The 15,932-nt window shown below is 46.2% G+C and overlaps 1 protein-coding gene across 2 annotated transcripts in view; it reads right to left on the bottom strand.

Annotated features, from left to right (window-relative positions):
- LOC148433687 (1-phosphatidylinositol 4,5-bisphosphate phosphodiesterase gamma-1-like) overlaps positions 1-15,932 on the bottom strand; it is a 167,358-nt gene that overhangs the window by 81,047 nt on the left and 70,379 nt on the right. For both annotated transcript variants that reach the window (XM_088465836.1, XM_088465837.1), the window contains exons 2-4: positions 7,922-8,071; positions 1,893-1,986; positions 113-160 (exon numbers count right to left, since the gene is read on the bottom strand). In XM_088465836.1, the coding sequence (XP_088321962.1) occupies positions 113-160; positions 1,893-1,986; positions 7,922-8,071 (292 nt within the window). The remainder of the gene's footprint in view (positions 1-112; positions 161-1,892; positions 1,987-7,921; positions 8,072-15,932) is intronic.

The following is a 15,932-nucleotide window of genomic DNA, read 5'->3' as shown; positions in this document are numbered from 1 at the left end:
GTACGGCACGTGCGCCGATTCCCGACCATCAGGAATCTGCGTTCAGCAATGCACTCCTGAATGAAGACTAGAAATAATGACCGTATAGAAAATACCATCATGGTGACGTTACCTTCCGTCACGTGCGCGGTCCATTGCCTCAAACTGTTTATGCAGCCACCTGCAGGAAAGAAGGACACAGATGAATGCCATTGGGAGTGATATTATTTATTTATTAACGGTTTCTTATATAGTGCAGCAAATTCAGTTGCGCTTTACAATTTGAATAAACATTAACATTTTACTGGGTTGGAAAAAACAGACACATACATAAAAGATACACGTAAAAGACAGACATAAAGGTAAGAGGGCCCTGCTCGCAAGCTTACAATCTATATTATAATTTCTCCATAAAGGAAATTTTCTCCTTCTAAAAAATTCTTATGCTATACAGGATGCGAAAGATTTGCGCTTACGCCCAATTCTGTATAGCTCACCACTGCATCTGTACGCCATCGCTGATCTTTGCCTATGTGAGAATGCCCGTTACAGCCCCCACTACATCCTCGTTACAGCCCAGCTTGGCCTCTGCCATCATACATGTGTATACGGCATCTAAATATATACACAATTATAATTACGTAACGTAGCAGAGACCACAGAGGGGGAGCAGAGCTATATTCTAGAGGAGCGACAGTGGACGCATAAAGGGAACACGGAGCTGAGTTGGGAACGCAGAGTTTGGAGAGCTACTGTAGGATGAGGGATTCCAGTCACATTGTCCACAGTTACCATGTCGACACTACAATGTTGACACTAGAATGCCGGCATGGTGTGACATAATGGACAGACACTATGTAGCAGTGGCGTAACTAGGGAATTTGGAGCCCAGGGCAAATTTGAAAAGGGAGCCCCCCCCGATATGTGGCAAAAAATGGGCGTGGTCACTTAACAATGGGGCGTGTCAACATGACACACCCCTTTATTTTCACGCTAAACATTCCTATCCATATGCACCTTAACCCCAGTAGTGCCCCTTATACAGTACCCCCAGTATACAGTTGTGGTCCCCCTTATACAGCCCCCAATTAGTTCCCCTTATTCAGTGCCCCCAGTAGTGGTCCCCCCAAATGCAGTGGCCCATGTAGTGTTCCCCCTTATGCAGTGCCCCCAGTAGCAGTCCCCACAATGCAGTGCGCCCAGTAGCGGTATCCCTTTATACAGTGCCCTTTATATAGTGCCCCAGTAGAAGCCACCAGCCCCTCCCCCGTTGTGCCCCCAGTACTGCAGACAGGTTTTTTAAAAAAAAAATATATACAAATATATTACCTGAATCTACGTTGCTGCTCCGGACCGAGACACCGCTCCCGCCGCCCGCCAGTCCTCCCGGCTGGCGCGCCCAGCAGTATGGGAGAGACGTCATGATGTCTGTCCCATTACCCACTGCAGGAGCCGGACGGAAGCCCGGCTCTTGCAGTGGGTGCTGCAGCAGTCAATGAGAATCTATCTGACTCTCATTGGCTGCTGTTTAACACACGCATCGCCGCCAGCTAGCATTAGTATATAGTCACATACACACAGCTATACACCAGGGGAAGGGCTGATACCAGCATTAGTATGTAGTCACAGACACACGGCTGTACACCAGGGGAAGGGCTGATACCAGCATTAGTATATAGTCACATACACACGGCTGTACACAGGGGAAGGGCTGATACCAGCATTAGCATAAAGTCGCAGGCGTCACTACGAAAAATTACCCTAAATTGGTCGCAGCAGTGTGTGACTCAGGCCCTTAATGTTAATATCATTGTTGCTAAATTTATATGGTGCTAACATAGACCATGGTTCTTTACAATCAGGGACATGACACAGATTGGGATAGGGCAGCAGCCTGTACCTTTAGTTCTTACCTCTCAACCTGGAGAGGACCCGGCGACTTCAGTGTGTCCGACAGCACCCAGGTCAGGCTACTGATCCATAGATTCACCTCTTCTTCACTGAAGGCTGGAGGGGAAATAACATCATATAAGTACACATGTATGGCAGTGATGATATAGACAGTGCAGAGAATAAATAAAGGGGGGGGGGTGGCATTGTGCAAAGGGTCGGGGTCCCAGAGGAGGGGTCGCAACCATTGTTCTAACTGGGGATGGATGGTAAGACCTTTCTGAAGGAGAAAAAGTAAGAATTTAATTTTAATGAAAGGAGTAATGCTATAGTGGCTGGAGGCTGACTATAGTGGCTGGAGGGTGACACTAAAGTGGCTGGAGGGTGGCACTAAAGTGGTCGGTGGTACTAGTTTGCACAGACGCAGGGGGGGGTGGCATTGTGCAAAGGGTCGGGGTCCCAGAGGAGGGGTCGCAACCATTGTTCTAACTGGGGATGGATGGTAAGACCTTTCTGAAGGAGAAAAAGTAAGAATTTAATTTTAATGAAAGGAGTAATGCTAAAGTGGCTGGAGGCTGACTCTATAGTGGTGGAGGGTGATACTAAAGTAGTCGGAGGTTGATACTAAAGTGGCTGGAGGTTGGCATTAAAGTGGCTGGAGGGTGGTACTAAAGTGGCTGGAGGGTGGTACTAAGGTGGCTGGAGGGTGGTACTAAAGTGGCTGGAGGAGGGTGACACTAAAGTGGCTGGAGGGTGGTACTAAGGTGGCTGGAGGGTGGTACTAAAGTGGCTGGAGGAGGGTGACACTAAAGTGGCTGGAGGGTGATACTAAGGTGGCTGGAGGGTGGTACTAGTGGCTGGAGGAGGGTGACACTAAAGTGGCTGGAGGGTGACACTAAAGTGGCTGGAGGGTGGTACTAAGATGGATGGAGGGTGGCACTAAAGTGGTCGGTGGTACTAGTTTGCACAGACGCCTCGAGAGAGCGCCGTGCACCCTGATGTGCGCCGAGTGGACCATAGAGTGTGCATAATGAATATGGGCCAGTGCTGGTGCTCTCAGTGACTAAAGCTAGAACTACAGTATTAAGGGTTATTAGCAGAAGCACCATGGCAGCGATGGGTTATACAGACATGGCAAAGAGGTAACTAACACCGTATTCTCAGTGCAGGTTTTCATTCCGCTCTTTCCTATAGCCCAGCGGTCAAGTGCACGGGGTCTCATGTGACCCCTCTCCTGCCTTCGCTTTGTTCATGTAGCACTTTAGAAATACTGTTTGTTTCTTCTTTTTCCATTTTCTGTACAAAGCACCTCCTACATTTCCTGAGTCTGTCAATCATTCCGACTCTAATGCACCCAGAGCGTTCCCAGGCTACACAGAGGCCCATAAATAATGTATTCACATCCTCTGCTTATATATATATATATATATATATATATATATATATAATCCGCAGCATGTTCATGTTTTTCTCTCTGCAATTTACCATGTACGTGTGAAATAATTTAATATATATTTTTTTCAATAACCGTCTGCATTGATTCAACTAAACAGCAAATGCAGTTCCTATTTATCTTCACTATATATAGACTATATCTATATATTAACCAAGAAAGTGTGTCTGTCTGTTTATCCTTTATGCACAGCCAGAGTTTTGGACCTAGCTCCACTACATTTGGCATTGTGGTGTGGTTTGACCAGGATTAGGACCTCACACTGTCACACAATCCCTAAAAATGGGGACAATCTTAAATTACACAGTTTCTGGGGCTGGCTCCAGTGGAAATTAGCAGTCCTCCAAAAACCTGTGAGAAAGCTACAAAAGTATCCTTTTAACCTCAGTCTGAGCAAACTTGATGACTCATGCAAGTTCTTATTAATATTAGCGGCAGCGAGCAGTCTCCCTGGTCTTACTCTGCAGCCCAGCAGCGTGTGCTGGGGTTCTGATAGGTAAGAGCGAGGGAGGGCGGCGTTGGACCCGGGTAATTAGCTCTCGCTCCCCCACCTCTCAGCGCCCCTTGGTTAAGGGAAGAATTAGGATACAGACAGACAGGTGTCGGTATCCTAACCCTGTAGGGATGCCGGCGTTGGGATTGCCAGGCTGCAATATACAGTACACTGCCCCCTCTTACTACAGCGTCACAGAGGCCCATAAATAATGTATTCGCATTTTCTGCTTATATATATATATAATGAGAGAGAGAGAGAGAGAAGTCCACAAGTCAATACATTTAGGGAATGTGTGTGGGTTTACTGCTTAAATATAACATATACTTACTACAACAGCCGCCGGTAAAGTGACAATTATTTTGAATTCGGAGACTTTTTTTTTTTTTTAGTAAAGATGGAAACCAGTTGCCCACTCTCAGACCATAACCTGCAACTTGTTCCCAAATATATCCTTTCTGTGCCTCTGTACCCACATGCGGCCAGTGACCACTTTACGAGCACCTGCTATTTCCAGGAATGATGAATAGCAGGTCAGTGACTGATTCCATAACACATGAACATAAACAGCCTCTACTAAAGCTGGGTACACACCTAAAGATTTTCTGTCCAACCATCCAACTAGTTGATTGCTTTCATACCTTACCAGATTTTCATTCCAACCAAATGACAATCAGCAATTTGCTCCCAAACGCCGGAAAATGGACAAAAACTGTTGTTTGAACAAATTGTTTAGATCAAACGTATTACAAAATAGTCTGACGTCATTTTCATCTGTTTTCTGGCATTTAGGAGCAAATTGCTGATCATCAGTTACTCCCATACGTTACCAGATTTTTAGATTTTTATTCCAACCAATCAACAAGTTGGATGGTTGGACAGAAAATCTTTAGGTGTGTACCCAGCCTTACAGTAATGTCATTTTCTTTTATAAACGTTCAGTAAAAAAACAAGGGTCTGCTCAATAACATGGCCCAGTATGCACAAATGTACTGTAACCTCCTGTTACCCACAGCAACCAATCAGAGGTAAGCTTTTAATTCGTAATCGGCACTAGAGAATAGAAAGTTATGGTGCGTACACACGGGACGATACATCGTTACGACTGAACGATAACTATATCGTTCAACGATATATTGTTCCATGTGTGCAAACAACCAAAGATGGGCGCTCCCGCTGGACGATAACATTATTGTCCATCAGACATGCATGCAGGCCGATCTAGACGATATCATGCATTTTCCATAGGGGTTTGCGATCGTTGGTCGTTCATCGCAGGTGATATCTTTGGTGTGTGGATGAACAATATCGTTCATCCAGCACACCAGGAATTTCAAGGGAGATCATTCAGCGATATAATTCGCTGAACAGATCGTCCCGTGTGTGCCAAGCATTAGAATCTGATGGGGATGTGCAGACAAAGTCCAGGAATGATGATGTTTGTCCATGCAAGATGACGTTTTGCCTGTTTCTGAGTTCCGTTTTTTTGGAGGGAAACATCCGAACTCGGCGTGCAAACTCGAACCTATCCGAGCCTGCACATCCCCAGAATCTGAATGGTTGCTATGGGTTACAGCACAGCTCTGTGCTTTGCAGCATGTTATTAAACAACTTGTCTCAACCACAGCTCTGTGGCCTTCCTCAGAGTGTATATCTATATACACTATAAGGACAAAAATATTCGGACGCCTGACCATTACACCAACAGAGACTGTAATGACATAATGACATTGTATTCAAATACATATACTTAAATATTTAGTTGGTCTCCCTTTTTGCAGCTATAACAGCCTCCACACTTCTTGGAAGACTTTCCACAAGATTTTCGAGTGTTTCTGTGGGAATCTGTGCCCAGTCATTCTGTAGAGCATTTATGAGGTCAGGCACTGATGTTGGACGAGAAGGCCTGGCTCGCAATCTCCGTTCCAGTTCATCCCAAAGGTGCTCGATGGGGTTGAGGTCAGGGTTCTGTGTAGGCCAGTCAAGTTCTTCCACACCGAACTCCACAAACCTTGTCATTCTAGTCCTTGCATCTATTTATGTTGCCACAAAATTAGAAGCCTAGCATTGTCCAAAATGTCTTGGTATGCTGAAGCATTAAGATTGCTCTTCACTAGAGATAAGAGGCCTAGCCCAAACTCTGAAAAACAGCCCCATACCATTATCCCTCCTCCACCAAGCTTCAGTTGGCACAATGCAGTCAGACAGGTAACGTTCTCCCGGCATCTGCCAAATCCAGACTTGCCCTTCTGACTGCCAAGTGTGATTCGTCACTCCACAGAACACGTTTCCACTGCTCCACAGTCCAGTGTTGGTGTGCTTTACACCACTCCACCACACCACTCCATCCGACGCATCACTTGGAGATGTGAGGCTTGCATGCAGCTTCTCGGCAATGCAAACCCATTCCGTTAAGCTCCCGCCGCACAGTTTTTGCGCTTACATTAATGTCAGTGGAAGTTTGGAACTCTTCAGCTATGGAATCAGCAGAGCGTTGTTGACTTTTATGCACCAAGCGCCTTAGCAGTCGATTAACCCTGCTCTGTGATTTTACGCGGTCTTCCGCTTCGAGTTGCTGATGTTCCTAAACGCTTCCACTTTCTAATAATATCACTTACAGTTGACCGTGGAATATCCAGAAGGGATGACATTTCAAAAACCGTCTTATTGCAAAGGTGGCATCCTATCACAGTACCACGCTTCCTATCACAGTACCACGCTTAAAGTCACTGAGCTCTTCAGAACGACCCATTTTGTATCACAAATGTTTGCTAATGGAGACTGCATGGCTAGGTGCTTGATTTTTCAACACTTGTGGCAACATGTCTGATTGAAACACCTCAATTCAATAATTAACAGGTGTGGCCAAATACTTTTGTCCATATAGTGTGTGTATGTATATATGTATGTATGTATATATATATATATATATATATATATATATAATCTACATATCCGTTGCTTAGTACATATGGAAAATGTAGTAAAATCCCTGTTTCTGGGGTTTTACTACATTTTTTTCAGATTTGGTACATCCCGGCCAGAGAGTAGTGAGTGCCTACTGACCGTTGCTCGGGGAGGGAAAATCACGGCTTGGATGGCCAAAACTCATAAATGCCAGTAGTTAACAAAGGTTTCCCTGTTCCCATTCACTGTGACACACCGTGAATGGGAATCTGCTGTATATGGGGCTGTGTAGTCACAGACCAGTCAGAGTGCCGATGATAACCTCTGTCCACCGTACAATGGGCATGTGAGCATCAGAATTGGAGTCTGGATGACGGAAAGTGGTCTACTGAGCTGAATCCTATTTTCTGTTGGATCAGGCGGATGGCCTGGTATGTGTGCATTGTCTACCCAGGGAAGAGTTGTCACCAAGATGCATTCTGGGGAAGAAACAAGCCTGTGGAGGAATCTGATTCTTTGGGCGGTTTTGCCGGGAGACCATAGGTCCGGTCATTGATGTGCACATTCATTTAACACTTACCCCCTACCTAAATATTGTTTATGGCAACTGTATTTTCTGATGGAAGTAGTATCTTGTAGCAGGACAATGCGCCATGCCACACTGCACGGATTGTTCAGGAATGGTTTGAGGAACATGATGAAGAGTTCAAGGTGTTGTTCTGGCCCCCAAATTCACCAAATCTCAATATGATCGAGCAACTGTGGTATATTTTAGAATATGAAGTCCTATCTGTGGCGGCTCCAACTGACAGGAGTTATCTACAGGTAACGTCCTGGTACCAGATACCACAGGGCACATTCTGGCATCTTGCAGAGCCCAGGCCTTGGTGAGACAGAGCTGTTTTGGCGTTACATGGAGAAGCAACAGCATACAAGATAGGTGGCCATGGTTATAATGTTCAGGCTCAGCAGTGTATAATAGAACAGTGCTCTCCAACATGGATAGTATCATGGATTGTGCTTATAAAACCTAGGAGCAATATAGGTCTGGAATCATGGATAAATACTGGATCTTGTCGTGCGTTAGCCAGTGGTGTCCATTTGAACTCTTAAAGTAAAGACATTATACCGATTGTATGAGCACACAGTTATAAATTACTGACAGCTCTTTCCCCGACCACTAGAAATTTGTCACTGACCAGCAACACTGAGGGTCTTTAATCTGAAGTCTGTCCCATAGAGGATGATGAAGCAGAGGGAAGAGTCAACCTTACGGGCATCTTCTGGGTACCTTTCGAAATCCCGTGAATTCTTTCCAGGCCGAATCTCTTTAATCTCTTGTATGTCAACTGAAAAGCAACAAGAAGACAGAAGAATAATGTGAATGAAGTTATACATATCGGTAAATCACGTCATGACTGAAGTTAAGAGAATGATACTTGATGTAAGGTCACTCTTTTAGTTCTCAGTTGTTTTCATATTCAAACAAAATCTGTGACTTCCATGTGATAACTTTAATACATCACAGACTTTCGGGATGCTACGATTCCTCAATCAGATGAACAAACAGAACAATGATTTCTCATCACGTGATTAAATGACGTGAGTAACTCAGCACTGTATTTCAAAGTGAAAGAATATAAAGAAAATTGGCTGCATCTCAGAGCTTAAACTAGAAATAACAAAATTAAGTTATGAGATTACTGCTTGTGTGATGCATATAGAACCTGCATGCAAAATCCAACTTAAACAGTAAGCCATTTCTACTGAGGAACTTATACCAAATGAGACTTGGTAAAGGGAAGGACAAGCAAAATGGAATAACTGTAGTGCTAGAGTCAGTAGCGTAACTCAGGTCAACACAATGGGGGGTAATTCAATTCAAGGCAAATTGAAAGCGCTGGGGGGAGCTCCCAGAGTTATTCAATTCAGCGCGCGGTTATGTCGGAGAATGATGGTTCTCGCGACTTAACATGGGTGTTTAGTTGCGGTAACTGGCATTCTCTGACTAAAGTGCTGGTTGTGTTGCTGTTAGTGCCGCGCTAAGCAGGAAAACAGCTGTTTGCCTGGCACTTTTGTCGGATTTCTCCTTGCATCCCCAGGCGGGTGCGAGAAGAAATCCTTAGCCTGCCCAAACACAGCTTTGAATTGAATAGCTTCAGGAGCTCCCTCCCGCGGCTATTCAACATCGCTTTGAATTGAATTCCCCCCAATGTTTCTTATAAGTATGCTGCTTACCAAATAATTAATTTGAAAGGCATTAATTGAAAAGATCCTTCTAAATTATGATTATCCAAGTTTGACAATCATGGAGCTGAAGTTTGAAGCAAAGAAAAAAACAAAGCAACTTTGCACCTGGACAAACCATGTTGTACTTCAAAAGGTGAAAATACTTTTTACTGGCTGCTTTTACATGTAGCCCGCACATGCCAGAGCGCTTTAAATTTGCAGTGTAAAATTAGAGTTCAGCCTGGACACTCATCTTCCAAACCTCCCAACTGCAGTGCAACAAGGTGCAAATTTGTCAGAAACATGTACTATGGGCTTGATTCAGCGAGGAACGCAGTTGCTAATATGCACACAATCGGCATCGCAGTGCGCAAACTAACTATTGCGATCAGGACTGCAATCGCAGACCCTTCGCAGATTGACAGCAAGCACCATTTGTGGGTGGTGACGGGGAGGTAGTCTGGAAAATGCAGTTGTGCCAGTGTGTTCGCATGCCGTTGCAGTGGCGTGCATAAATTATCCACTGCGATGCCATACGCAGTCTGAGATCTCATAGCGTGCGCGCTTGTTGGCAATTTCTGAGTAAGGTCAGAGCTTGCGCAAGTGTGCGTGAGGCTGTTATGGTAAAGTACTCGATTGTACCGACGGTTTTGCTATTCTGCTAAGTACTACGGATGAGTGCAATGTAAAGTGGGCGTCCTCGTGAAGTGCTGAGTTTGCATTGCGATCGCAATGGATTAGTAATATTGCGTACCGTAGTGAAATCAGGCCCTATGTTATCACAGCAAGTATCAGGCAATAGTTCCAAAAAGATCTCCTCCAATATGGCTAAATTATGTGGGGCGCCAAGCTGAACCATGATCTTTGGACGTGTGACATGATAGAATGGAATATAAATACATACTGTACTTGCACCGTGTGCTAAATAAGCATTGTATATCCTATATTGCTTACAATGCTCTTCAATAAATATTACACAGAGTTGAACAGGCGTCCACCATAAATACCCCGGTCATCGTCATTATCTGTGTGCATTTACACCACCCCATATCCTTGGTGGAAAGATTCCCCTGAAAACGGGAACAGTATCTGTGAGCAACCAAGGTCCGCAATACCGGCCACACACCCGTGGTAAACTGTGCCTGTGCACCCTACAAGCGGGAAGTCGCCCCGTCCACTGATTTCCCATCATCAGTCACAATGGTGATCATTAGTATGGCACACGCACCAGGCCCACGCTAGGTGCAAGAGATCCAACAGAAACAGGCGGTACTTCCCCGTGCGCATGCCTCAGAATAGCGTGGACCGCTAGCTACACGCCTACGGCACTTCCATGACACTCCGTCTCCCACGCGAATGAACAGTTCCACGCAATCACATTGTCACGCCTAGTTCCCATCCCGAAAAGCCTATTTCACGCACAATTGGATCTGGGAATGATCCGTCCCACTCGCTTCGGATAGAGGGCCCGATTTAGGCGGGTCGATGGTGCCCTAGTGCGCATGCGCACGACGGAGGGAGCACCATCGTGCGCATGCGCGAGACCCGCATAGCGACGGCAAAGCCGTCCCTTTGGTGGGCGTGCCGGGGGTGTTGCTGCCCAGATGGAGGCGTTGCCATGGGAATGCCATGCCTACCGACTGGGTCCGGCCCCACTGACATCACTAGTGATGTCAGTGGGAGTGCTCTAGGCTCTGAGAGAGCCAAAAGCAATCCTGGGCTTGCGGCAGCGAGACCCTACCGCAGGGTCTCGTCGCAAGCCCGATGGTCGCGATGGTCTTGACCATCGCAACCATCTTTTTGGCCGCTCGCATATGCTGTGGGTGGTCACCCACAGCTATGTGAGCAGCCAGGAGGCCGCTCCAGTTTTAGGTAGGACGGCCCTGATTCAGAGCGAGCGGCTCTGAAACAGGCCCAGAGATCAGCACAAATGCGTAAAATTGCTTCTGCGCATGCGTTGTATCTCCCGTGAGAAAAGAGATGCGTCCGAGTCAGAATCTGTCCCATTGTGTAGAACCTCCCGGGGAAATGCAGTATTTTGTGGTGCTATGTAGAACAGATGGTGTTCACAGATCTTTTCCGGACAAGGACACACCAAGTTTTTTCTTTTTCCCATCCATTTACACCACAAAAATGCAACAGCATGTCTTACACTATGGGATATTTGTTTTCCGTTTGCTTATTTTTTCCTAAATACGGCCTCTTTTATTTCTGTACTTTACCGTTTTGGAATAAGAGGAAAAAAAAAAATTCAAGTTCGTGGAAAACAAATGTACATTGTCTGTGTTCTTGTACACAAATCCTGTGCCTGGCGCTGGGGCTCAGCAGCTGCTCCCACCATGAGACCTCTGTGACCCCCCCTGGGGCTGACAGGTGACTATTCCTGATATTTGCAGAAAAGACAGAGGGGGAGATGTACTAAGTCTTGGAGGGTAATAAAGTGGAGAGAGATAAACTACCAACCAATCAGCTCCTAACTGACACTTTACAGGTTGTGTTTGAAAAATGACAGTTAGGAGCTGGCTGGCTGATAAAGTGAACAGAGATAAAGTATCTCCATCCAAGCTTAGTAAATAATACACTATATCTCTCTCCACTTTCTCTCTCACCATGGCTTAGTACATCTCCCCCAGAATCCAGCGGATTATGTTGCAGAATTAAAAAAAAAAAAAAGCTTTATTTTCCCTGTAAAATGATTGTTAAAGTATCTCCCATGCGTTCTCCCGGCACACCACACCCTGATTGTCAAAGGATTCCCCCACGCGTTCTTCCGGCACACCGCACCCTGATTGTGAAAGGATTCTCCCACGCGTTCTCCCGGCACACCGCACCCTGATTGGTAAAGGATTCACCCACGCGTTCTCCCGGCACAACGCACCCTGATTGGTAAAGGATTCACCCACGCGTTCTCCCACCACACCGCACCCTGATTGTTAAAAGATTCTCCCACGCGTTCTTCCGGCACACCGCACCCTGATTGTTAAAGGATTCCCACACGCGTTCTCTCGGCACACCGCACCCTGATTGTTAAAAGATTCTCCCACGCGTTCTCCCGGCACACCGCACCCTGATTGTTAAATGACTCTCCCACACGTTCTCCCGGCACACCGCACCCTGATTGTTAAAGGATTCTCCCACGCGTTCTCCCGGCACACCGCACCCTGATTGGTAAATGACTCTCCCACACGTTCTCCCGGCACACCGCAACCTGATTGTTAAAGGATTCCCCACACGTTCTCCCGGCACACCGCCCCCTGATTGTTAAAGGATTCTCTCACGCGTTCTCCCGGCACACTGCACCCTGATTGTTGAAAGATTCCCCACACGTTCTCTCGGCACACCGCACCCTGATTGTTAAAGGATTCCCCCACGCGTTCTCCCGGGACACTGCACCTTGATTGTTGAAAGATTCCCCACACGTTGTCTCGGCACACCGCACCCTGATTGTTAAAGGATTCTCCCACACGTTCTCCCGGCCAGTAGAGTAGCGTGGAACCATTGCGCCCGGAGAAAGTGAATGCCATACCGCCACCCTCCCTGTACTGAACTGTGCCAGTGGGGTATGGCCAGCCTGCGGGAGAATACTGAAGTGGAGAGAAAAAGAGCAAACAGTGGCAGTATGACACTTGGCATTGAGGTCCCATTGGGGGAGTAGAATGCTTCCCCCAATGGGACCTGGATGGTGCCCTCTGTCCATTTTGGCACCCAGAGCTCATGCTCCACCGGGCCACCCTCGCTACTCCCCTGCTCCCGGCACACTGCACCCTGATTGTTAAAGGATTCCCCACACGTTCTCCCGGCACACCGCACCCGTTCCTCATCTCCTCCTCTATGTCATTAAATATGAGGTTCAGAAAAGTCATTGTAACTGCAACTAAACTGGGAACATTATGAAGCTGCATTAGATATTAGATAAATATATAACTTTATACCACAATTAGCCGCGAGCTGATGCCGGAGCGGCTTCTGGCTCCCCTGCGTGACGTGTCTGCTGATTTCTGTTTGCAACCTCTTGAGTGTGACATTGATAAATATACATTGCGCTGTGGGACTGAACTTTTGCATGGCGTTGAATGACACATAAGGGAAAATGTCCCGCTTTGCGTGTGGTACATTATTGCCCTCCCACCATTCAATTCTTTATTTTACATTTCCATATTAGTTCCCTACACAAGGTATTGGGCAGGTGCAGCGGCGTCACTAGGGGGGGTGCGGGCTGCACCGGATTACACCATCCGTGGGGGTGACAGCAAAAATAGCAGAACATTTCTGCTATTTTGGTGTCACCCCCCTCGGATGGTGTCACCTGGCAGCGCTGCAGTAGTAGCAGTGATGGATGATGTCCGTATTCAATTGGAGGCGAAATGCTGTAATCGGCGGAAAAGTTTCGCGTTTTGCCGCTTTTCACCTGGTCGGAGCTTATCTCCAAATTCAATTCCAGCCGGAATTTGCCTATGAGGAAACTCAATGCAACGTAATAGATTTGCCTATGAATAGCAGGCGAAAATAAGTGCAAAATCTTTATTTTGTGGTGCAAAGCTGGGGAAATGACCCAGAACCCTTGGGACAGCCCCCAAAGGACAAATCTGGCAAGTGAAAAAAAATAACCTAAGAACACCCCAAAAAAAGTACTTTCATTTTAGGGGTGAAAAAGTAAAAAGTGGGGGGACAAGCATACAAACTTTTTTAAAAGTTCACTTTAGAAACATTAAAATATGCTACTGTAGCACCCATTTTCAAGTACCCAAAATTTGACTGGACTACTTATTTTAATCCAAAAATACTGCTATGCCATTCTTCACTACTTTTGCAAAGACGCTAATAAGAAGCAATCTAAACGACTTAAGTACCCCGACAGGGGAGATGATGGCATTGTCAACAGTGATAGGGAGATTGGTTGGGGAGTAGACTTTGTTAGGGGGGAGAGATGATGAGTTTGGTTTTATCCAGGGCTTCACAGAGCACTTGGATATCCAGGAAGAGATGGCAGAGAGGCAGTTGTATACCTGGGAGAGGACGGAAGGGGATAGGTCAGGAGAGGAGAGCTATAGTTGCGTGTCATCATCATAGAGGTGGCGATGGAGGCCAAAAGAACTGAGGAGTTCTCCCAGGGAAGAGGTGTACAGAGAGAAGAGCAGGGGGCCCAGGACAGAACCCTGCGGGACTCCAACGGGGGGAGGTGGAGCTGGAGGCAGACACAGAAAAAGAGCAGCTGGTGAGGTAAGAGGTGATCCAGTCATGGACAGTGTTAAAGAGGCCATAGGTCTGAAGGGTGCGAAGGTGGAGAGGATGACCCACGGTGTCGAAGGCTGCAGAGAGGTCCAGCAGGATGAGTAGAGAGAAGTGGCCCCTGGATTGGTGCTGCAACAGGGAGATCAGAGGAGATTTTGGAAGAGAAGGAGGAAAAGTCAATTGCAGTGAGGATGGAGGGGAGGGAAGGAGGAGGGGGCGAAGGAAAGTGTTGAAAGTACCAAAGAGACAGTTGGGATTGGAGGACTGAGAGGAGATGAGCGAGTGAAAGAAGGATTGCTTGGCGAGGGAGAGGGACGAACTGTAGGAAGAGGGGACAAACTTGAAGTGGAGGAAGTCAGCCCCACAATCTGTAAGAAGTTCAGAAGCATTTCAGCTGCAAAACCAGGATTTTTGTGATAAATCTGAGACGCCAAGCGCACTGGTGCAATGTACGAGCAAAAGAAAAAATACTGCTGGAATGGTGGCTTGGAAAATAGCAATACTAATCAAAGCAAAACCCACCCAACCCCCCAAGTATCAGAGTGCTTTTGTTCTGGGCCGGATCTAAAAAGAGATTATTTTTATTATTATCCTTTATTTATATGGCGCCACAAGTGTTCCTCAGCGCCTTACAAAGTACATAAAACAAATAATTTGACAACTGACTTACAGTATAAAATAGGGCAAGGACATGGATAATATACATTGCTACATTAGTGACCATAACACCTAGATATGCAACAGAGCGTAAGCAGCCAAGTGTTAGGTGCCCTGGTGGGGGGTAAGAAGTAGGTGAAAATAAAGTAAGGAGAAGCACAAGAGGGAACTTGTATACTGTACTACCTGACTATTCGGTGACCTTAAAATAGTTTGGGGTCCCGACTCATAGGCGTCCATATAAAGAAGATCATACCCTGCTGTAAAATGTAAATGATATTTAATCAATGGCACCCCTGAGCAGGTTAACTTATAATACCATTATAATGAGGTGATTTTAGTGCCAGCTTTAGTCCCCGTGCGTTGCTCCGACATAGACACTGTTTGCACAGAGAGGAATTCTTTGTGATGTTTCGCACACACTAATCTGACTGCCGGCCCTGAATGGTCCATGGGGTCAGGCCTCAGGCCTGGACAGTTGCCATGGTTACACCCTGGAATTAAGTCACAGGCCGGAGGACTTTGGAGCCGTCTCATCCGTGCACGGGATTATGGGCTGTTTGGGATTTTGGAGGAATCATCACTTACAGGATAACAAAAGCCCCAGTGATCTAAACTGTGCAAGCACCATTATTATTGTCAGTAGAAACATTGCCCAGACCCCGGGGCCTTGTTTAGTTCTACAGCTCACACTTCATGCATTCTGAATGGTTTTGTACTGAAATTATATTATGTGCCATAGCGCGAGCCCTTCAGGTCCCATATTTATTACAGTAGTGGATAGGAAGATGTATTTGATGGTTATTACATTAAATTCCATTTGAAAACAGGCTTCAAGTAAGAGCTCCAACCCAGTACATTCCCGTACGACTGTATGCACCTGAAGGGGTCTATGTACTAAAGACAGAAAGCCCTGCAAAAATTTGAGTTCTTTTGTATGTTATCAATGCCGCCCTCCTGATGAAGACTGTTGCCTGTGGTAACCAGCAAAACCCTTCTTCTCAGATGTGGTACAAGTTCTGTCGCTGTCTTGTTAGAAGTACAGAAGTGCCATCTCAGGATGGCATTAGCCTGGATAACTCACACAAAAAA

Source organism: Taudactylus pleione, unplaced genomic scaffold (assembly GCF_031769625.1).
Source record: "Taudactylus pleione unplaced genomic scaffold, aTauple2 ptg002172l, whole genome shotgun sequence".
Lineage (NCBI taxonomy): Eukaryota > Metazoa > Chordata > Amphibia > Anura > Myobatrachidae > Taudactylus > Taudactylus pleione.
This window is presented reverse-complemented; position numbering and strand designations above follow the sequence as displayed.